The sequence below is a fragment of the Sinocyclocheilus rhinocerous genome, unplaced genomic scaffold (genome assembly GCF_001515625.1).
Source record: "Sinocyclocheilus rhinocerous isolate Xijiao unplaced genomic scaffold, SAMN03320098_v1.1 scaffold1458, whole genome shotgun sequence".
In the NCBI taxonomy this organism is placed as follows: domain Eukaryota; kingdom Metazoa; phylum Chordata; class Actinopteri; order Cypriniformes; family Cyprinidae; genus Sinocyclocheilus; species Sinocyclocheilus rhinocerous.
The window spans coordinates 657,252-680,986 of NW_015633180.1; the positions used below are offsets into that span (position 1 = coordinate 657,252).

The following is a 23,735-nucleotide window of genomic DNA, read 5'->3' on the forward strand; positions in this document are numbered from 1 at the left end:
GGGTGGGGGGGTCCTGACACAAAACTCAAAGATCAAAGGGTCTTTTTGAGTCCTGGAGGAGGTGATAGACAGGTCTCTAGGAGAACATGAGGCTGTGAGAGACTCAGGGGGAAAGGAAGTACTCTGATACTGTGACATGACTGTAAATTTGGTTATATATTCTCTGAACATTGTCTTTTGATATGTGGGTGCAAGTGAGAAAGGTTAGGTTATATGCAAGCAGAGCGTTAAATTTAGCACAAATGTAGTGCTTCAACTTGAGTAGGCTTCACTTCTCTGGCTTTTAACATTGCAGCAATAACAAATCACATTGATAGCCTATAAACCAAAATAATGATGACAAAGGCACAAGCAGACACCGAACGTACCTTTTGCCCTTGTCAATGTATAAAGGTATTCCCTGGCTTAGAGGTGTAAGATAATTAATGGTGGAGACTGTAGACAATAGCTTGAGAAAGGAAGGGAAAAGAGGTCCTCTGGTTTGTCCATAGGGACAAGTCTAGGTTAGTTGACATGATGAAGATGAAAAAAAAAGAGGACACTTACTGGACTGGGCGGTCCTGGCTTCAATGGGTTGAGTAAAGACCCCTAGCCCCATTTCAGAGCGGGCCGCCAAGGAGAATTTATACAGAGTGTCCGGCTTCAGACCTTCAACAGCGTATGAGCCGGCAGGGTCGAAGGTGACATGGATCTGAAGAGGAAACATAAAAAACTCCATAACCATCTCTCCATCTCTGTTACATATGCATGTAATTTTGTTCTGTTCACAAGTAATGGCTTGTACTGATACGGCTGCCCCCTAGTGGCCGAGAGTTTTCTTATTTGTCTTCGTTTATTAGGTGCCGATTTCATACACCTGTGTTCCTTATGAGCTGAGCGGTATAAATACTGTTGTGACGCTGGAAGCAGTTGCGGGACTTTTGCTGGCATCCAGAGGAAAATTAGACCAGGGATCGGCAGTTTTGTTGTGATTCTTCCTCTCTCTTTTGTTCAAATTAACTCTTTAATAAATATTCCCCTTTTAAAACGAGCCTGTGCTTGCCTCCGCCACTATGTTATGTTCATATACGTAACAATCTCTTTACTTGTCCTTGTAGACATGTTTATACGGAAGTTTTAAGCGGCCATGCATTATTATTTTTTTCCTTCTTGTTTTCTCGTGATCACGACTTATTTTTCTCGTGATCTAGACATAACGAGTTGTTTTCTCGTTATCACGACTTATTTTTCTCGTGATCTCGACATAACAAAAGTTGTTTTCTCGTGATCACAACTTATTTTTCTCGTGATCTCGACAACAAAAGTTGGTTTCTCATGATCTCGACATAACAAAAGTTGTTTTCTCATGATCACGACTTATTTTTCTCGTGATCTCGACAACAAAAGTTGTTTTCTCATGATCACGACTTAATTTTCTTGTGATCTCGACATAACAAAAGTTGTTTTCTCGTGATCACAACTTATTTTTCTCGTGATCTCGACATAACAAAAGCTGTTTTCTCATGATCTCGACATAACAAAAGTTGTTTTCTTGTGATCATGACTTATTTTTCTCGTGATCTCGACATAAACAAAAGTTGTTTTCTCGTGATCACGACTTAATTTTCTTGTGATCTCGACATAACAAAAGTTGTTCTCTAAGTTACACAACTGCACCAACAGGTGGCAGCATAGAACTATTGATGGGGAGTTGTATACAATATCCACTATACTGTACGTGATTGGGACAATGGACCTTTTTCCTGATCGCTATAATTTGTGCAGTTCATTGCTGACATTTAATTAACTTATAAATGTTAAATGCTTGAATAAATATGATCATTTTGCTTGAAATTGTATCTGTTATCCTACGTTATTACTGCTGCACGACTCATCACAGTTACTAATTTACAACGACGTAGGCTTGTAATGTGCATCTTTCTTATTTTTAATCTTTATCGTTAATAAATGTATATTAATAAGAAATGTGATTTACATATGTGTATAATTTAGTTCAATGATGTTATACAGTGTTGTGGCCTAATCTTTTATATTTTCTACATTTCTTTGTAAACCGAACACACATAACAGCATCTCAAGCTTGTAACTCACATCACAGCCTATCCTACATGACTAATAAAAATCACAAACAAATTATTATAATTTATTATTATATATAGCTTAATTTTATTTCAAACGAACGGATCATTTTGCTTGAAATTGTATCTGTTATCCTACGTTATTACTGCTGCACGACTCATCACAGTTACTAATTTACAACGACGTAGGCTTGTAATGTGCATCTTTCTTATTTTTAATCTTTATCGTTAATAAATGTATATTAATAAGAAATGTGATTTACATATGTGTATAATTTAGTTCAATGATGTTATACAGTGTTGTGGCCTAATCTTTTATATTTTCTACATTTCTTTGTAAACCGAACACACATAACAGCATCTCAAGCTTGTAACTCACATCACAGCCTATCCTACATGACTAATAAAAATCACAAACAAATTATTATAATTTATTATTATATATAGCTTAATTTTATTTCAAACGAACGAGGAAAATAAAGTGAGTTGAATCCAAGCAGCTGAAGATTTTTAGAATAGGCTTCTTCTCTGCATTCTTTTGAAGGCGCTCCGCCTGCGCTTGCGGTGAATGCAATTTGTTGTCAGACCATTTAATGTTAATTACACAAATGCAATGTGTAGCGTAGCCTAACTCTGGACAAAATCACGTTATTTCTAAGTGAAGCAACATTTGCTGAAATACAAGATACAGTAGGCCTATTATCTGTCGATCATTTGCGCCTCAAAGGGGGCATTGTAAAATGCTTAATGTTGCTTAATGCGTTTAGAGAGGGTTTTTAAAAGACCAAACTCATTAAACACATTATTAGTAAATTATAATAGGCTATGTACAGACAAGAAGATGAGTCCAGGATGCGAACATAACGTCTTATAACGGTTTTTGAAACGCTTAACGTGTTAAACGCATCACGTTCTTATTATGGGCTCATTTGCTTGTCGGTACAGAGAATGCTTTATTAATGATGTGTTTACTGAGTTTGGTATTTTAAAAACCCTGCCTTAACGCATGAAGCCACGTTAAGTGTTGTCCGTACAGTAGGTATTCTATGGGAGGAAAACGATTAACGCGGAATTAAACGCATTGCGTTCTTATTATAGGCTCATATGCTTGTCTGTACATAGAATTAATTACTAATAATGTGTACACTGAGTTTGGTTTTTCAAAAACACTCTCAATTAACGCATTAAGCCAGGTTAAGAATGTCCCCGTCAAGGTTGCGTTCGTTACTATAGCAACAGTAGACTCACGATGCATTGTGTTTTAAAAATCAAACAATCATTGTTAAAAGAACCACTTTTGTTATGTCGAAATCACAAGAAAATTAAGTCGTGATAACGAGAAAACTTTTGTTATGTCGAGAAAATTAAGTCGTGATCACGAGAAAACAATTCATGTCATGTCGAGATCACGAGAAAATTAAGTCGTGATCACGAGAAAACAAGAAAGAAAAAAATTATAATAATGCATGGCCATTTAGAACTTCCGTATGTTTATTTTAAAGTCAGAATTAAATGAAAATTCACTGTCTGTTTTATAATGGCATGTTATTGACCTTATTGTGAACAATTCATTCATGAATATGCTTTTTTTTGACCTTGTCATTTTTAATTAACATAACTGAGTTTGGTATTTTAAAAACCCTGCCTTAACGCATGAAGCCACGTTAAGTGTTGTCCGTACAGTAGGTATTCTATGGGAGGAAAACGATTAACGCGGAATTAAACGCATTGCGTTCTTATTATAGGCTCATATGCTTGTCTGTACATAGAATTAATTACTAATAATGTGTACACTGAGTTTGGTTTTTCAAAAACACTCTCAATTAACGCATTAAGCCAGGTTAAGAATGTCCCCGTCAAGGTTGCGTTCGTTACTATAGCAACAGTAGACTCACGATGCATTGTGTTTTAAAAATCAAACAATCATTGTTAAAAGAACCACTTTTGTTATGTCGAAATCACAAGAAAATTAAGTCGTGATAACGAGAAAACTTTTGTTATGTCGAGAAAATTAAGTCGTGATCACGAGAAAACAATTCATGTCATGTCGAGATCACGAGAAAATTAAGTCGTGATCACGAGAAAACAAGAAAGAAAAAAATTATAATAATGCATGGCCATTTAGAACTTCCGTATGTTTATTTTAAAGTCAGAATTAAATGAAAATTCACTGTCTGTTTTATAATGGCATGTTATTGACCTTATTGTGAACAATTCATCCATGCATATGCTTTTTATTTTTTGACCTTGTCATTTTTAATTAACATAACTCAATCTTCTGGTGAAACGACAGACTTCATCAGACATGTGTCAGGCTTCTCCAATCATTTAGCCAGCTTAAAGCCGACCCTTTCTTACAATCGACTGCAAGCTTGCATTCAGATCGGTCTCTATCCAATCAACAATCATTGGATAAAACCCAGTCCTGCTCAACATTTTTCTTCAACAATCCGTTTCACAATACAGAAGAAAAGATCTGTCGCTACTTCTGTTTCATCAAGACTTTAACACAGTGGTCATGGAGCTGTATTTTAAGTGGGCAGTGGAAAATGTAGTTGTCAAGTCTAAGCATCACTTTAAAAATTCAAATCTACCGCAATCACAATAAACTCAAGAACTCCGCTCTGTTCTCCTTATATGTTGTTAAACATGCCTACTGCACTGCACTTATGTGTGCGCACCAGATCGTAGGAAGAGAGAGATTTTGAGTAAATAATGGCTTACATTTCAGTACGTTTTCACAAAGTATGAATTTACATTATTCAACAGAAATGTGACAACTGACAGAACATGCAGTTTTCAGTATTATTATTTCAGTATTATTTATCAGCAAACTTTTAACAGCTAATATTGTAGGCTGCTATTTTTTTCTCAGTACGTATCAGCTAAATGAATAAATCTACATACATTTTTCTCATTATTCATTTTAAGATGAATGGGGTGGGCAAAGAAGTTTTTCACTAAAAAACTGAGAAGTACTTTATAAGCATACAGACACACTGGTGGCTATCACGATGAGTGTGCATAAGACATCTGATCTCAATGTGGATGAACTGACATCAAGAAAACACATCCAAACAGCCCATTCTGGCATCAAGTAGAAATGCTGTCAAGCACTGAGCATTGATAAGTACATTCTGTTTTTGTACAATCTAATTGTATCAACTGACTGCAGACTTTCGCCTGCAGTCATTTTGTGAAATGTCAATTTCGGCTATCTTTCATTTGTATCCATGGCCCACAGCAACAGCTGCACACGTTCAATATCTGGTCTGCTTGTAATTCTGAATGAATCAGGCAGAAACAAGCACTGGCGTGATACCTTGTTCTTTGAGTCAGCCTCCCAATATAGCAGCTCATATTTGATGATGGGGTCCTGAACTGGCCACAGCCAAGTTAGCTGGATCCGCGTATCCAGCTCTGCTTCAGCCTCAAAGTTGGAAGGCTGAGCAGGTACTTGAAATTCAACAGATGAAGAGATGTTAGCGACAACAGATGCACAAGTATTTTTATGGTACTGAAATGAAAATGCACTATGCAAAATTAGGGTTGGGTATTGATACACATTTCCTGATTCAATTAGATTCCAATTCAAATCAATTTCATTATGATTCTGATGCATTACGGTACATTTTAATGTCAATTTTGCTTCTAAAAAAATTCTCTCCAAGCTTTTGCTGTAAATTATATGAAGAAACTTTGAAAAAAATTGGTATATTACAAAAATATGAAAAAAACAAACAAAAAAAAACTACAGGGCCCAATCCATCTATCCTATAATATGTTAATATATTTCATAACCAGAAGTGGTTGCGTAGTTTGACTGAATTCACAAAAAATAACCTATTATTGAGAGTAATTTGTTCATGAGTCAGACTATAATGGTCACACTATACTGTATGTTTTTGATTCACTAAAAAGAACCAGTTCATACGAGTCCCTTGTTAATGAATCAGACTACACTGATCATGCAACATATTATTGCATGCGACATCATGACTGATCAGCAAAAAATATATTTTTTACCCAGCCCTATGTAAAAGCATCAATGTATTTATTCATTAACGCCAAAAATTACCTCCTTGTTGTGTCTTGACCTGCAACACATCAGATGGGGGTCCGTCCCCTACAGATGTAAAGCCCAACACACGCAGGCTGTAGGTGATGTCGGGGGTCAGGTTCGAGATGGTGGTGAGACGGCTGTCGTCCGTGTTGTGTTTCTGCCAGGCACTGAGAGGCGCGTCCAGGTCAGATGTGTAGTAGATGCGATAGCCTCTAATCTGACCATTAGGTTCCTCCGGCGGTTCCCACTGCACCAACATGGTGCTGGCACTCAGCATACGTGCCTGGACATGCAGTGGTGGGGAGGAAGGTGCTTGCTCACCCGTCCGTGTCTCAACTGGGTCGCTGGGTGGACCACGGCCAATGTTGTTGACCGCCATGACGCGGAACTCATACTCGGAATAAGGGCTGAGACCACCGATGCTATAACGTGTGGTGGCAACACCATCCACTTCCTGGAAGTTGGAGTCCGAGGTCTTGGCCCGGTACTGGATAATGTAGTAAGACACAGGTTCAGGGTTTCCAGAATCCCATGTCAGTGTAACACTGGTAGCTGTGGTTTCCGTCACAATTAGAGACGTAGGAGGCTTTGGGAGAGCTGAGGAGCAAACAATAAGAAAGGAAATTAAACAGATGACAGCGTATGTAGGCTAAGCTGCCTACTCGGCGCACTCCTAAAATAGAGAAAGACAGGCAATGTAAGACAGAATGAGAAAGAAGACAGGCTTGTGTTAGAATTGGTGATTCACAGAAAGGCAGCCCGTGCCGCCTCGTCATTGTGTCTTTAAGATTTGTGGCTGGACTCCAGACAAATGTCGGTGACATTCTCCGAGTCCATATTGATTGGTGAAGTGCAAAGTGCAATCAATAGAGGCAGCCATGATGACGAGGAACGAAGTCTGGCAGGACTCGGCGTTGTCTGGTGGGACCAGCTGCACTGATACAGCTCCAGACATCTGGTCTGGGTAAACACATGCTCAGAATAATCTAAAGCCTTTCATTTTCTCAGATCCCACAGTAAAACGTGGGAAGTCCCTAAAGCTCAGTCAACACAGAGCGAGTGTCCATGTTTTTTCATTGTGTGTATTTGCCAGACGTACCAAACAGCTGGTCAGAACCTTAGGGTTGCAGTTAGAACAGAACTTTTTCTAGTCTCTGACAACCTGTTCAGAGTCTTGGGTAAAATAAGAGTGTCTACAGAATCTTTAAACCTACAGAAAATCTACAGAACTGAACCAATTTATGTTCTTAATACACATACCTGGTCTAAAACCTAAAGTACACTTCCCTTGTACACATTCTGCTCCGGCTCAAAACAAAGATCAACTAAAGATCAAAAACAAAGATCTACTACTGCAGGAAGTACACATGCTGAACGCATCAGTCATATCAATTGAGTGTACTTTTAATGGTTTGCATGCTCAATGCACCAAGTATACCTGGGCCTTTAATGCAAATTATTATTTCAGGCAAAATAATTTTTTAGTGGAGAGATCACTCGTTCAGGGATCTTACCTTTGACAGAAACTTGTGCGGTTGCCTCGATCATACCGAGAGATGAAATAGCCACACAGGTGTAGTTGGTCGACTGACGGATGTTGGTGAGCTCCAGGACATTGCGTCCCACGGGCATCTCCTCGTCCTTGGTGAGCTCCACCTCACCAGCCATCCATTTGACATAGGGCATGGGGGCACCTACCGCCACACAGGTGAGGTTGACACTGCCCCCTGGCATCACCTCGTGATTGGTAGGTGGGATAGAGAAACGGGGCGGCACTCGCCGTACTACCAGAGAGAAGAACATCCAGGGTGAGTTTCAACAGGTAGTATTTTGTAGTCTTATGTCAACTTTTGATACAAAAACCGTTTGGAAAAGACCATATACAGGGAAATCTATTGTGATTACTACATCTCTAGTTTGATTACTAGGGCTATGTCACTAACATGAACAAACTAACATGAAGTTGTGCTGACAGGTCAAACAAATTTGTTTTAAGGGCAGAGCTGTCACTTTTTCCATTTGTTAAAGCCTGAAGCTTAACAACTGGAGGCAGGAAGTCAAAACTGTGGCTCATACATATGTGCAGAAGAGGGCGATAAACCAATATGTGCTGGGGGAAGGGTGAAGAAGGCATCGTAATGGTATTTCTTATAGAGTGAGACATTAAAATTCATGCCAAAGGGGAGCTTTATTGAATTGTGGATTTGAGAAGAAGAAGAAAAAACATCCTCGCTGAGGCATTGCAGGATGTGAGTTTTCTCTGTAAGTTTATCGCCCGGTGGCACTGAGACCCTGGTCTGTTGTTGCTCAGTCCTGCCTGGATTCGGGAACCTGTCCGAGACCTTGTGGGAGATGCATTGTTCACTGGGCCCTTCTCTTTGTGAGCCTCTGATATGCAGATAAACCTGACATTAAAAGAGGTTCCCATGGAGACCAAAAGGAGCCTGCTGACACTGTGCAGAGATGGGGAGGAGAGAGGCGAACTATCAATGTGGAGTCTGAACGGAATTCAAACTTGCCTTGACATTAACTTACTCGACTGCACGAGGCCAAGCACATGGTGTATGAGGAACTAATTCACAAGGATCAGCACAAGAGAAACATCAACGTTTTTAAACGGTACTCTGTTATCAATGCAAATACTAGGATGTGTTTCAGTCTCTATTGTGCAGTGCTCAGAATCGTAGCTGGTGGCCATCACTGAGGATGCTAATGCTGAACTATTTACAAGAAGCACAAACTGGAGAGACTTTTCTCTCCTGTTCTCCCAAAATAGGAGTATAAAACAGCAGCACATTAAACAGACTCTTCCAATTTGTGTTAATGACCCACTGCCTCATGTATGTCTATGGAGAAATGGCATAGGCAATAATTGGTTTTTGCACAGGTCCTCCTGAAATTGGATTCTCGACTATGCTCTCTCATTTTATTTTCAGATACACACCGCGACCAAGCTTGTTATTCTCCTCATTATGTTTGCACTGTAAAGGCAAAACGATAGAGTCTTGAGCATTTTTTCTTTGAATTAGGCAATGTGAAATTCAAAGTACTTCAAGTCCGCTGTTGCAAAGAAATTACAGTAGCAATAGCATGTCTAAGAAATATAAATATTCACTTTATTGATTTCCAGGGAACTCTGTGACACTGACAAACCGTGACTATGGACATGGGCATACGGTGGCGATGATTTGTAGTAAAAGAATGGAAAGTCAGTGTGGGTAATACAACAGAAGTAAAATGGTGATATTTCTAATATAAAACTTCAGGTAACAGGGAGCAGGTTGGTTGAAAGAGTTTCTATTCATGAGCAAAACCATACATGCATTGTGGAATAAAACGGACACTTGAACCTGACAAAAAAGAGGTATTAAATTAAATTAAATTAAATTATTTAAACAAATTAAAACTTGTTTGGACCAAATCACATTGCTATTTCTTTTAGTTTTAGAGCAGCCCCCACTTCATGGACTATCAAGCTCATGCAAGTCACCTGACACGACACATTAAGCCTGAACACATAGGTGAGGGGCGACATAGCAGAGGGAGTGATTGATAACAAGGGTCTCTGATTAAAGAGGGATCCAGTTTGAGCTCTGCAAGAAGCAGTTAAGAGTGAAAAGGACCAACCTTCTCGAGGGTCTAAGACATGAGGTGTGAGTTTGACCAAGTGATATGGAGATGAAATTGAAAGACAGAGACAAATGGGAGACAAGAGAACACGAAAACAGATTTGTAAATAGTTTTATGGCAGTTAGAAAAATGCAATGGAATGTCTAATAAAGACAGAGAGACACAATCTAATCATGACACTCCATTTGAAAAAGTTAGATTTGTATCACTGCATGTTCATTGTGACAGAAAAGACATTTATAACGTTACAAAAGATTTCCATTTGAAATAAATGCTGTTCTTCACACTTTTTGTTCATCAAAGAATCCAAAAAAATTAAGCAGCATAACCTGAATTTGTAACACTGACAATAATAAGAAATGTTCCTTGAGCACCAAATCAGCATATTAGAATGATTTCTGTAGGATAATGTGACACTTTAAATTAAATTAAATTTTAAATTAAATTAAACAGATATTATCATTAACAAATATTATTATAAATCATTGTTTGTAAAAATTTAAGCGAGATGTTTTAAACAGATTACAACTAGTTTGGACTAAATAACATTTCTAACATTGCTATAGTAGAGGGAGTAAGATTGATAACAAGGGTCTCGATTAAAGAGGGATCCAGTTTGAGGTCTGCAAGACGTGGCTAAGAGTGAAAAGAACCAACCTCCTCGAGGGATTGCTATATGAGGTGAGAGTTCGAGCAGGTTATATGATGGAGATGAAATTGAAAGACAGACAAATGGGAGACAAGAGAACATGAAAGACATTTATGAATAATTTCATAGCAGTTAGAAAAATGCAATGGAGTCTATAACAAAGACAGAGACACAATCAAATCACAACACTCTGTTTAAAAAAAGATTTGTGTATATTCTACCATATATCATATACCAGGGGTGTCAAACTCAATTCCTGGAGGGCCGGAGACCTGCAGAGCTCAGATTCAACCCTAATTAAACACACCTGATCCAACTTATCAAGTCCTTCAGGCTTATTTGAAAACTACATGGTATGTGTGTTGGAGCAGGTTTGGAATAAAACTCTGCAGGGCTCCGGCCCTCCAGGAATTGAGTTTGACACCCCTGATATATTAAGCGAGATGTTTTAAACAGATTACAACTAGTTTGGACTAAATAACATTTCTAACATTGCTATAGTAGAGGGAGTAAGATTGATAACAAGGGTCTCGATTAAAGAGGGATCCAGTTTGAGGTCTGCAAGACGTGGCTAAGAGTGAAAAGAACCAACCTCCTCGAGGGATTGCTATATGAGGTGAGAGTTCGAGCAGGTTATATGATGGAGATGAAATTGAAAGACAGACAAATGGGAGACAAGAGAACATGAAAGACATTTATGAATAATTTCATAGCAGTTAGAAAAATGCAATGGAGTCTATAACAAAGACAGAGACACAATCAAATCACAACACTCTGTTTAAAAAAAGATTTGTGTATATTCTACCATATATCATATACCAGGGGTGTCAAACTCAATTCCTGGAGGGCCGGAGACCTGCAGAGCTCAGATTCAACCCTAATTAAACACACCTGATCCAACTTATCAAGTCCTTCAGGCTTATTTGAAAACTACATGGTATGTGTGTTGGAGCAGGTTTGGAATAAAACTCTGCAGGGCTCCGGCCCTCCAGGAATTGAGTTTGACACCCCTGATATATACTGTAGGTTTACTATGTTAAAGGTAAATACATGCCTATTATAAGATAAACGTAAAATAAATGTATGCAATTTATTATTCAATGTCTATAGAGAACACACTCACATTGATACAGGTTAATGGTATTAATGTAAGGGAGTCAGTTAGGTTATAGGAGTTGCTAACATACATGCATTGTGAGATTAAACAAAAAAACTGTTAGATAAACATGACAAAAAAGAGGTTTTAAATTAAATGAAATTAAATAATTAAAGGAAATAATTAAAATAATAAAACTATTATTATAAATTATTATTTATATGTTGTTTTGATGTTTTACACAGATTAAAACTAGTTTGGATTAAATAACATTGCTATCCGTTTTAATCCAGCACCAGGTGTAATCTATGAAAACAGCCCCTACGTCATGGACTATCAAGCTCATGCAAACCACCTGACACGACACATTAAGCCTGAACACATAAGTGAGGGGGCGACATAGCAGAGGGAGTGATTGATAACAAGGGTCTCTGATTAAAGAGGGATCCAGGTTGAGGACTGCAAGAAGCAGTTAAGAGTGAAAAGAACCAACCTCCACGAGGGTCTAAGACATGAGGTGCAAGTTGGACCAAGTGATATGGAGATGAAGTTGAAAGACAGAGACAAATGGGAGACAAAAGAACATGAAAACACATTTGTGAATAATTTCACGGCGGTTAGAAAAATGCAATGGAAACTCTAACAAAGACCGAGAGACACACTCAAATCACGACACTCCATTTGAAAAAGATTTGTATATACTGTACCATATATCTCATAGATATTGTAGGTTTACAATGCTAAAGGTAAATACAAGCCTATTATAAGATAAATGTGAAAGGAAAAACCCAATCACATTAATACAGGTTAATGACAGATATTAATTTAAGGAAGTCAGTTAGGTTACAGAAAGTGGTTGTCCCTCTCATTATTTTTTTCAGAGATTCTTATTAACACCAGACTTTTGTGGCACAAATACTGTATGGGAGCCCGTTTATACCTCACAGTAAAAAAAATAAAAGCATTAATTGTAAAAAAAGTTTAAAATAAGAAATTTAGCCACATAATGAGAAATAAAGTCACTGAGACATAAAGTCCATTTTGTGAGACTTAAAGTCACAATTTACGAGAAATGAAGTTGCAATAGTTAGAAATACAGTCTCAGATGTGATGGTTGTCCCTCTCATTATTTTTCTCATTATTCTTATTAACACCAGACTTTTGTGGCACAAATACTGTATGGGAGCCCGTTTATACCTCACAGTAAAAAAATAAAAGCATTAATTGTAAAAAAGTTTAAAATAAGAAATTTAGCCACATAATGAGAAATAAAGTCACTGAGACATAAAGTCCATTTTGTGAGACTTAAAGTCACAATTTACGAGAAATGAAGTTGCAATAGTTAGAAATACAGTCTCAGATGTGAACTATTAAGTAATAGTCAAAATTAACTTTTATTTTTTGTTTTAACAGACATCCACAAAAAAGTCCAACAATCGGAACAGCACAGAATAACTGACATATTATTAGAATTTTCCTAACATATGTTGGAGTAGTAACATTACTGCTATACACACAACTCAGAATGATTGAACATTTTCTGATAGCTGTCTCTGTATGCATGTGAGCATACATAACCATATCTCCAGTGAGGTAGAGAGACCCACTGAGGTCCTCTAAAAGAGCCCTGGGCCAAATTCTTCCACACATTGACACATGAAAGATGATGATGTCAGCTAAGGCTTGCTAGGACTGCCAATGTAACGCTACAATACAAAACTAGCTGAGTGACAGGCATTAGAGATATTAAAAATCATCTTCCTTAAATATTAAACAAAGGTAAACGGACCCCCACACACACATTCACACAAGATATAATAAACAGACAGGTGGGTATGAAGTGTGTGCCCACTCTATTTGATTTGTTGTCAGTTTCAGGAGCAGAGGAAGCAGAGCAGACAGTGTTTGACAACTTTTCACTATGGAATAAGCGGCTGACAAATGAGCATTCACATATACTGCCGGTATACATGACTGTGATTCTCCCAGGTGATATAGTCCTCTGTCAGACAGACGGACAGAGCGGGAGAACGAGAGACAGAGACAGTCATAGAGCATTTAGACAGCTCCCAGAAAAGTGATGAGGCCAAGGAAAAAGGAAGCAGCTATTGAATACATAGATCCACTGACAGGCCGGCAGTCTTAGACACCCAACTCATCTAGTGTGAGCAGATAAATGAGCGGGGACGGGAGGCTGAGGAATGGTACCAGGACGCTATGCTGAACGCCCTTGAAGAGAAAGCATGATTAGCCGTTTTACAGAGACACTTTGAAAAACAAGCAGCCACACCCAGGCTGTGATGGACAGATGGATAAAGGCGACCCATTATGCACCTGTCAACTCTGAGGAAGTTAGCTGTTTGATCTAGCTCCAAAAGTTCCTGTTTTTATTATTGTTATTTTGGCTGCACACGTTCACTTTTTTTGTAGTGAAAAGTAGGGTCATACAGACCGATAAAAAAAAAATAATAATAATAATAAATTTTAAATATTCATTGAATTCCATAGACAACAAGCCTGTTAAGAACATGTGCAGATCATATTTTACCAGAAAATGAAAAGAGAATAGCAAGAAAATAATATTTTGTAAAAAGAAAAGCTGATTTTTAAGAATATTAGGATTTGAATTGTGACATAAATTCCATGACAATTAGGCACAAATCAAACTGTAATGTACTATAAATAATGGGCAAAACAAAAACGGCAAGAAAACATTTATCATTTAAACTACAAAGTATTATGAATCAGGCAGAATTTAATAAATAATAATAAAAAAACAATATGTAATCTAAACAACAAAATATTTATAAATACAGTAATATTTAATAAATAATTTAAAATATCAAATGCAAAATAATAATTTGCAAAATATTTATAAATCACATGGTATTTTTATGGCTTTTAATTTAAGATTTTACTTTAAGATTTAAATAAAGTAAAAATGACTACATGACATGAGAATCGAATCAATGAGAATAATGACATTAAAAAAAAACATCAGGATGCATTAGGGGAAACTTAGGAGAAAATGCGTTTAATTTTCATAAAATAATGTCAAGCTGCAAAGCATAATGCTCCTAAAAACAAGCTTCATTTTTATGCAAAATACAATTTAACCCCTTTATTAACTTGCAATGTGTTTAGATGCCACTCATAGCAACATCTTGTGATTGAGTTGTACGATGGCGTCTGCAGTTTAATCCTATTGTATGAAACATTTTTGGCCGTTTGTTTGACAGGAAGCATGAGAAGGCTTAGTCTTCACCTCTTGCGTGACAATTACTGGGTGGCACCTTAACGTCACTAACTGGAGGCCAAACTGGCAGCCTGCCATAAGCTCCCTGTTATTACCTGCATGAGCTGAAGGGGTTGACACTCATAACAACAGCACTCCCAGAGTTCTGTTTCACAGACAATGCCTCAACACATTATACATCTAAATCCACGTATTAATACTGCAGGTGTCCTCTGTGGCACTCACCTTTGGTTAACCCTTTTTGTCTTCTCACTCTCACAACAAATACTGCGAGAAATATGCATGTTTACCTTTGCTTCTGTTGCTATGAATTCAAAACAAAGCAGGGAATGTTTTGTTTCTGGCATGATTTGGACAACAACTTTTGTTTATCCTGGCTCCGAAATGTCAGACAAAGTTCAACACGTGTGGAAGTCAAAACAAAATTGCAACATGGTCAAAATAAAGGTGTGAAGCATGGTTGAGGAAGTTGTTTTGCTAGGGGTGGCACCTGGAGCACGGATCATACCTCGCACGTAGAGATTTGCGGGTGCCGAGTAGCGCGTCCCGGCGCTGTTCGTAGCCACACATTCGTACTTGCCCTGGTCTGATTCCTGGCTGTTTTCAATCTGCAGAGCTCCTGAAGAAAAAGAAAAAAAACAAGAGTAAAAGTCACCTCTTTGATTTATGAACACGATTATGAATCCCCTGTTGCAACTTTCCCCACCAAAGAGCAAACTTTCACTGCAGACAATCAGTAAACACTCCCTGTTTAAATGTCAGACCTGTTCCTCTGTGTATATAGTTTATTGGCTTAGAATACTGCCTAAGACATATGCATAAAGCTGATTTTGCAGGTTGAGTGAGTCTATAACTCAACATATTTGCCTTTCACTGTCATTAGAAAAAGCTTTCGGGATATTAATGTCATTGAGTCAGAGCCAATTACGCTACAGCACATGACTTTATTACTGCTGTGGCATATTTATACCCACCAAAAATAACAAAACATCAATACCGTACAAAACTACGCTGCCTGTCTGGTCGCTAGAGATAAAAAAATGTGCTTCATAAGGTCACATGAGAACAATGTTCGATTAGTCTTTTAACACATACAGTAATAAACAGTAACAGTTTTAACATAAACAGTAATATTGTGAAATATTAGAATTTAAGTACTGTTTTCATATATTTTAAAATGTAATTTATTCCTGTGATTGCAAAGCAGCCATTACTTCAGTCTTCAATGTCACATGACCCTTCAGAAATCATTCTAATATGCTGATTTGCTGCTCAAGAAATATTTATCAATAGTGTAAACCTAGAACCATTTAACAATTTTGTAAAACAGCAACCAAGACATTCTTCAAAATATCTTATTTAGAACCATTTCAATGTTTTGTGATTCACTACCATTCAAGTTTGGGGTAAGAATGATTTAAAATATTAATAATAATAATAATAATAATAATAATAATAATAATAATAATAATAATAATAATAATAATAATAATAATAATAATAATAATAATAATAATAATAATAATAATAATAATAATAATAATAATAATAATAATAATAATAATAATAATAATAATAATAATAATAATAATAATAATAATAATAATAAATTACAGGGTGGCACCGTAACGTCACTAGCTGGAGGCCATACTGGCAGCTTGCCATAAGCTCCCTGTTATTACCTGCATGGAAAGAGCTGAAGGGGTTGACACTCATAACAACAGCACTCCCAGAGTTCTGTTTCACAGACAATGCCTCAACACATTATACATCTAAATCCACGTATTAATACTGCAGGTGTCCTCTGTGGCACTCACCTTTGGTTAACCCTTTTTGTCTTCTCACTCTCACAACAAATACTGCGAGAAATATGCATGTTTACCTTTGCTTCCGTTGCTATGAATTCAAAACAAAGCAGGAAATGTTTTGTTTCTGGCATGATTTGGACAACAACTTTTGTTTATCCTGGCTCCGAAATGTCAGACAAAGTTCAACACGTGTGGAAGTCAAAACAAAATTGCAACATGGTCAAAATAAAGGTGTGAAGCATGGTTGAGGAAGTTGTTTTGCTAGGGGTGGCACCTGGAGCACGGATCATACCTCGCACGTAGAGATTTGCGGGGGCCGAGTAGCGCGTCCCGGCGCTGTTCGTAGCCACACATTCGTACTTGCCCTGGTCTGATTCCTGGCTGTTTTCAATCTGCAGAGCTCCTGAAGAAAAAGAAAAAAAACAAGAGTAAAAGTCACCTCTTTGATTTATGAACACGATTATGAATCCCCTGTTGCAACTTTCCCCACCAAAGAGCAAACTTTCACTGCAGACAATCAGTAAACACTCCCTGTTTAAATGTCAGACCTGTTCCTCTGTGTATATAGTTTATTGGCTTAGAATACTGCCTAAGACATATGCATAAAGCTGATTTTGCAGGTTGAGTGAGTCTATAACTCAACATATTTGCCTTTCACTGTCATTAGAAAAAGCTTTCGGGATATTAATGTCATTGAGTCAGAGCCAATTACGCTACAGCACATGACTTTATTACTGCTGTGGCATATTTATACCCACCAAAAAAAACAAAACATCAATACCGTACAAAACTACGCTGCCTGTCTGGTCGCTAGAGATAAAAAAAATGTGCTTCATAAGGTCACATGAGAACAATGTTCGATTAGTCTTTTAACACATACAGTAATAAACAGTAACAGTTTTAACATAAACAGTAATATTGTGAAATATTAGAATTTAAGTACTGTTTTCATATATTTTAAAATGTAATTTATTCCTGTGATTGCAAAGCAGCCATTACTTCAGTCTTCAATGTCACATGACCCTTCAGAAATCATTCTAATATGCTGATTTGCTGCTCAAGAAATATTTATCAATAGTGTAAACCTAGAACCATTTAACAATTTTGTAAAACAGCAACCAAGACATTCTTCAAAATATCTTATTTAGAACCATTTCAATGTTTTGTGATTCACTACCATTCAAGTTTGGGGTAAGAATGATTTAAAATATTAATAATAATAATAATAATAATAATAATAATATGATTCAGTAAGAACACATTAAATTGATCAAAAGTGACAGTAAAGACATTTACAATGAACTTTTAGTTTAAAGAATCCTGAAAAAATATACACCACAAAATAACTGTTTTCAACATTGATGATAATAAGAACCATTATTAATAATTGAGCACCAATAATAACTGATAATAATGAACACAAAACATGTGTACAAAGCATATTCAAATAATTTCTAAACGATCATGTGACACTAAAGACCCTACATTTGAAAATATATTAAAACAGAAATAGTTATTTTAAATTGTAGTAATATTTCACTTTTAATCAAATAAATGCAGCCTTGGAGAGCATATTAGACATCTTTCAAAAACATAAAAAAATTGAATTAGTCCACATTTTTAACTGGTTATGTATTTATTAATTGAAGATATCACTTCAGTATACAAAAGGAGTCAAATCACTATAATGTGAAACAGCATTAAATGCTGCAGATACTTTAGACCTATCCACTTTGAAACAGTCATGAACATCAAACGAATAATCAATCGGGGTGTCCTAACCACAGATACGGCGTTTGCTTTAAAAACACTGTGCCAGGCTCTTAATCTAGCAAACAGACATATTTACCTCTGGCAGTGGTGTACCACCATAGTATAGGTTATCACCTTCACTTTACCCCTGACTACTTCCCAGCATCCCAGTGCTGCAGGGAAAAAATAACATGCACCACTAACCTTGCCCAATCTCCAAGTTCAAGGAAAACTGATTGGTGGTGTTTCCTACCCTGACAAGCAGCAAATTACTAATCAGTTCGGAGATTGCTCAGCACTGATTGCCAACACCCCTCAGTCATGACAACATCTGACTGATAGTACCATATAAGAAAGTAAACGTACTACAATAAAGAAAAATAATACAAAATTCCATCTAAACTAAATGAAGAATGTGAAAATCACCACTTTTATTCACATTTTTCATTGAATTTAAATTTGAATTAATTGTTCTTTATTTACTTCTTTTAAAGCAAGGGTTTAACATTTTTGACAGTTACAGACAAAAATGTATAATCCTTTTTAATCATAAGTGTATTTTTAAGTGTTTGATATGACATCATAAATTAAAGATATAGTTCACCCCAAAATGAAAATTCTGTCATCATTGACTAACCCTCATTTAGTTCCAAACCTGTATGACTTTCTTTCTTCTGAAAAACACAAACGAAGAGATTTGTTTTTGTCCATTCAATAAATATTGTTTTGGACCAGACTTACTTCCATTGAATGGAGAGTTGAAACTGTCTTCAAAATATCTTATTTTGAGCTCTGTAGACAAAAGAAAGTCATACACGTTTAAAACGACATGAGGTTGATTAAATGATGACAGTATTTTGATCTATCCCTTTAACACTTCCAACCAGAGATGAATTATGTCACCTCATGCATTTTCAATAAAACACATACACACACACACACACTGTGGGACAAATTGTGTGTCTTGATGAGGACAAAAAAATGTATGAAGATGATACATATTCCTCACTGATAAAGAGATACAAAACAATATGAGTTAGGGGAGATGAACTGAACAAAGACCTGCTGTTGAGAACGAGAGGAATTTAACATCACACCCACGGACACTGAGAATTCAGCCAGTAAAAATCAGTAACCACTTGGGAACATAAGGCAGTGCCTGCTCCCCCCTCCAGCAAGCCAGATGTACTTCCTGATTCATAAACCTAAGGTGAGCTGGCGTGCTCCAACAGTCTGCAGTAACAAACAAGCCTTTGTTACGTGCAATACTTTTCACCTTTTTTTTTTTTTTTTTTTGCTTTTTTCGACTACAGTAAAGCTTCAGGGGTCTTCAGACCACTGAGATTGCTAACCGTGCAACTGAAGTAATGTCGGTTTTGTCAAGCACTCGCCTCTAGCAATCGTGTTTCTGAAATCCATGTTTCATTCTGTGTGACTGATCGAACGCTCCATCTTAACAATCAGGGCCATGCCCTCATTTCCCATACATACTCATTTTAGCATAAGCAGTATGCAAAAAAAAATATAAAAATCATTTCAATTTCATCACAGCCCAAATGGAATGTAAAAGACACACTCTGGAGACCCTAAAGACGGCCTTCAGCCTGAAACCCAAACTCATAGCAAACTTTAATAAGCCTCGGGTCTAAGAAAATATCCACAACAAATGCATGTCATAATAACTAGCAAGAGTCAATTATTTTATTCACCTCATCAAAGAGTTCATTATTCACCTCATCAAAGAGGTCATTATTTACTCATCCTCGGGTAATTCCAGATTTGTTCTTCTGTGGGACACAAAAGAAGATATTTTGAAGAATATCCAGAACATAATTTGTTACTGCTTGTAAAACAGCAACAAAGACATTCTTCAAAATATCTCATTTTGTGTCCCACAGGTTTGGAACAACATAAGGGTGTGTAAATGATCACAGAATTGTCAATAATTATTCCTATATTACCTTGTTAAGTGAACACGCTCAGAAATAATGCATATCTTTTTTAGGAATACATACACTACTGTTCAAAAGTTTGGAGTCGGTAAGATGGTTTAGAAAGAAGTTTCATGCTTCTCATGATATATGTTTTTTAGGTTTTTGAAGAAGAAGAGAAAGTTCAATTTAATTAATCCTTGCTGAATAAAATGAATAATTTATTTAAAAAATAATAATAAAATCTTACTGACCCTAAACTTTTGAACAATAGTGTATTTCTGTACTCTTTCCCTCAGATATAGACATCAGAACACAGACAGGTTGAATGCTGGGACAAAGGTTGTGTATATACTGAACAAGCAGGAAATGACAGCGGTGGTGATGAGACGGGTAATGGACGAGACGTTTTGTGAGACACATTTCAGCTGGCTTACCTCGAATCGGCGAACCCCCTAGGTGAAGTAAATTGAATGCAAACAAGATTGAAAAGAAGTGTTAGTAGACAAGAGAGATAGACAAAGAGAGATAAGGAAAACAAAAGGGAGGGAATCAAATGAAAGTAGGCTTAATTAAACAGAAAGGAATCAAGTTGAGCTAGACTACTTCTCTCCGGGGATTAGTTGAATGTTGGCTGTCTGGTGCAATGGAATTAGCTCGGAAAAAAGATCCGAGGGCAAACGTTCTCTGTGCTACGATTCTGAGATAGTCCTGCCAAACTCGATGCTTTAAGGAACATTTGCAGAGTTTAGTGAAACAATGTGTATTCAGGTTATTTTTGTTCACAGCATTGTTCAGAAAAGTACCGACCATGGCAAGTTAGGCGACACTTTTGGTGTGAGAATTGCAGAAACAGCTAGCAGCAATTCTGTACATGTACATGTGAATTAAAGTCAACATCAAATTCATTTGACTTGTTTTACTTCCATAATTTGACATATTTCAAAGTGAAAAAAAAAAAATGTTGAGCAGGCCGTATTAGAATGATATTTCATTACTTGTTATTTAATTACTTGCGTTAACCATTAGCATTAGCTTCTAGAAAAGCTAATTTCTTGCTAACTACAATAGCAGCCTAAAACAATATGTAAATAGCATTTTGGCTATTGGCAAACACTGTCATGCTATGAATTCGTAATGCTATGAATGGGAGAAAGTGCACTCGCAATATAGCGGCTCTAGTAATGAAAGGCCGCCCTTTTAAATAAAAGAGCCAATCATCAACAGGTAAAGTCACTGCATCACTTTTAGACGCACTGGCTAATCAACTGCTAGTGCACACTATGTGAAGTCAGATGAAAAGCTATAAATTATGCACCTAAGAAAGTAAACAGAGCCCATTTCATGTTGACTTAAACTATCGGTCAAATCACAAGGTAAGGTTATGTCGCCATTACCATTGTCTATCAGAAAATGCTTATCTATAAGAAGTAAAACAGCAAACATGTAATTCACCATTCTCCTAAAGCCTAAAACAGGCAGATAAGCCAGATAAGACTAGCTGTATTGTCATAATTTTATATCATGAGTGTCCTGAAAGGGCCATAAAGCTTTGCACCTCATGCCGTCTAGAGATAAAATCTTTGAGGAAGCAATGTTTTGATCTTTGGTGGAACAGTACATTTTGTTCATTTGACTTTACGTAAATTTAAGAAGCTCCTCGAAATAAGCAAGACGAAGAGATTCAGGATGGCAGTCCAAACTTTCAACTCTGTATTTGTAAGCTGTGTACTTAGACGCTGATGCTAGAAACTAGAGAATAAGCTCCGATGTGGACTTGCCCTCTAAATGAAGTGGATTTAGTGGAGAGGGATAAACTCTGAGTCAGTCAGGAGCCATTAATTCAGCCTGGGCAAAGTCCTGTTCATCCGTCTGATCCTAGGTCAGACCTGAGCGGTCTATCTATTAGGAAGGTCTACAATGTAAATAGATAGGTTGATCCTTTCCGCGGCATTCTCACATTCCCGTAAGGGTGCCTACAATTACCCAGACCATTTGCACATGGCTTAAGACTCATTTGAAGTTATGGCCATGTCAATAAATTTTCCTTCCATAGTAAACAAAGACAAATTGGCAGACCTGACATTACACAAATATAATTCCAGTTTCAGTTTTTATTATGTGGGAATATTGCATAGACATTCATTAAACTGTAGTAAAACATTTGTGGAAAAATAAGCCATAAGTGAAAACAGAACTGTCTATATTTGTGACTATTTAAGTTTAGTACAGTAGTTGCTGCTACTGTGATTGTAAGGCTAAGGAAGTGTGCCATCCTTACCTGAACGAAGCTGTTTGATTCGCCCATTGCCGTTGATGTCTACAGGCAGGAAGTCCTTGAACCAAGTGATCTCTGGGTCAGGGTTCCCACTGGCGGCACAGAGCATTGTAGTTGTTCTTGTTCGTTCCACCACTTTCAGCTGAGGGCCCATGTCTATGGTGGGGAAGCCATGAGGAATCTGGTTTTCTGCAGCAAGAAAAAAAAAAAAAAAACAGGTCAATCTAGGAGCCAAAATGGGAATGATTTACAAACTAAGGATAATGATCTTGAAGAACTCTGATTGAATCAAGGGTTAGAGATGTGAGGAAGATGTAATTGTCCTGCAGAGGCAAATTCAGGACAAGTGTCATTAGTGCACTGAATCAATTCACTTGTTAGATAGACACCTTCCTGTGCATTAATACGATCAAAGCATGGCGAGCTAAATCCACAGAACTTTTGTGTACCATTACTCTAACATGCAACAACATATGGATATGAATACAATTTAGGTTTTAATCTTCCGGTTTGCTCTAAATCTTAGTAGACACAGAAACAAAACAAAAAACGAAAAATGAAAATGCAAAATCTGTTATAAAATAAATCCAATGAAAGGGTCAATAGGACTAGTTAAAGTTCTAGCAAGGCAGCACAATACTGATCTACTTTTCCCACTCTTTTTTGCAATACCATTGCCACTTGTTACATCCAACATTAAGACCCAATTTCATTCCTTGGATTTTAACATTATCTAAGGTTGTAATGAGTTTTTTTTAAGTTAAATTCTTCCTTGTTAGTTCATCACTGTTATTTTTATTAGAAATGTTTAATTGACATTGACTCTAATTATTATAATTTCTGTCATCATTTCTTATGACTAACAACTTCTTATAAATGACTCGACCTTAAAGTCACCATGAAATCAAAATTGAAAATTCTTATTTTTTAATGGAATACTGTAGTGTTTATTATAAATAATTTATCCGTGTAATTCATTATTTTTTTTATTTTTTCATTTTTTTTTTAATTCATGTGCTCTCGTAATCTTTAATCAAAAACGTTAACCTCCCCTCCCCCTCAAAACGACTCATCTTGTCTTCCGGTCACGAGCTATGACGCAAGGGCGGAGCTAGTGACGTGAGGGGTAAACGCTGGGATAAACGACAGGGGGAAAGCTGAAGCTGATGCTTCACTTTATAGCACTGACACCAG

The 23,735-nt window shown here is 36.9% G+C and overlaps 1 protein-coding gene across 1 annotated transcript in view; it reads right to left on the reverse strand.

Annotated features, from left to right (window-relative positions):
* The window catches only part of LOC107743377 (receptor-type tyrosine-protein phosphatase F-like), a 137,549-nt gene that overhangs the window by 79,205 nt on the left and 34,609 nt on the right, over positions 1 to 23,735 (reverse strand). Inside the window, exons 4-11 of the mRNA XM_016556568.1 lie at positions 22,545 to 22,730; positions 20,701 to 20,718; positions 16,855 to 16,983; positions 12,010 to 12,021; positions 7,656 to 7,925; positions 6,157 to 6,738; positions 5,401 to 5,534; positions 547 to 691 (exon numbers count right to left, since the gene is read on the reverse strand). Of these exons, the coding sequence (XP_016412054.1) occupies positions 547 to 691; positions 5,401 to 5,534; positions 6,157 to 6,738; positions 7,656 to 7,925; positions 12,010 to 12,021; positions 16,855 to 16,983; positions 20,701 to 20,718; positions 22,545 to 22,730 (1,476 nt within the window). The remainder of the gene's footprint in view (positions 1 to 546; positions 692 to 5,400; positions 5,535 to 6,156; positions 6,739 to 7,655; positions 7,926 to 12,009; positions 12,022 to 16,854; positions 16,984 to 20,700; positions 20,719 to 22,544; positions 22,731 to 23,735) is intronic.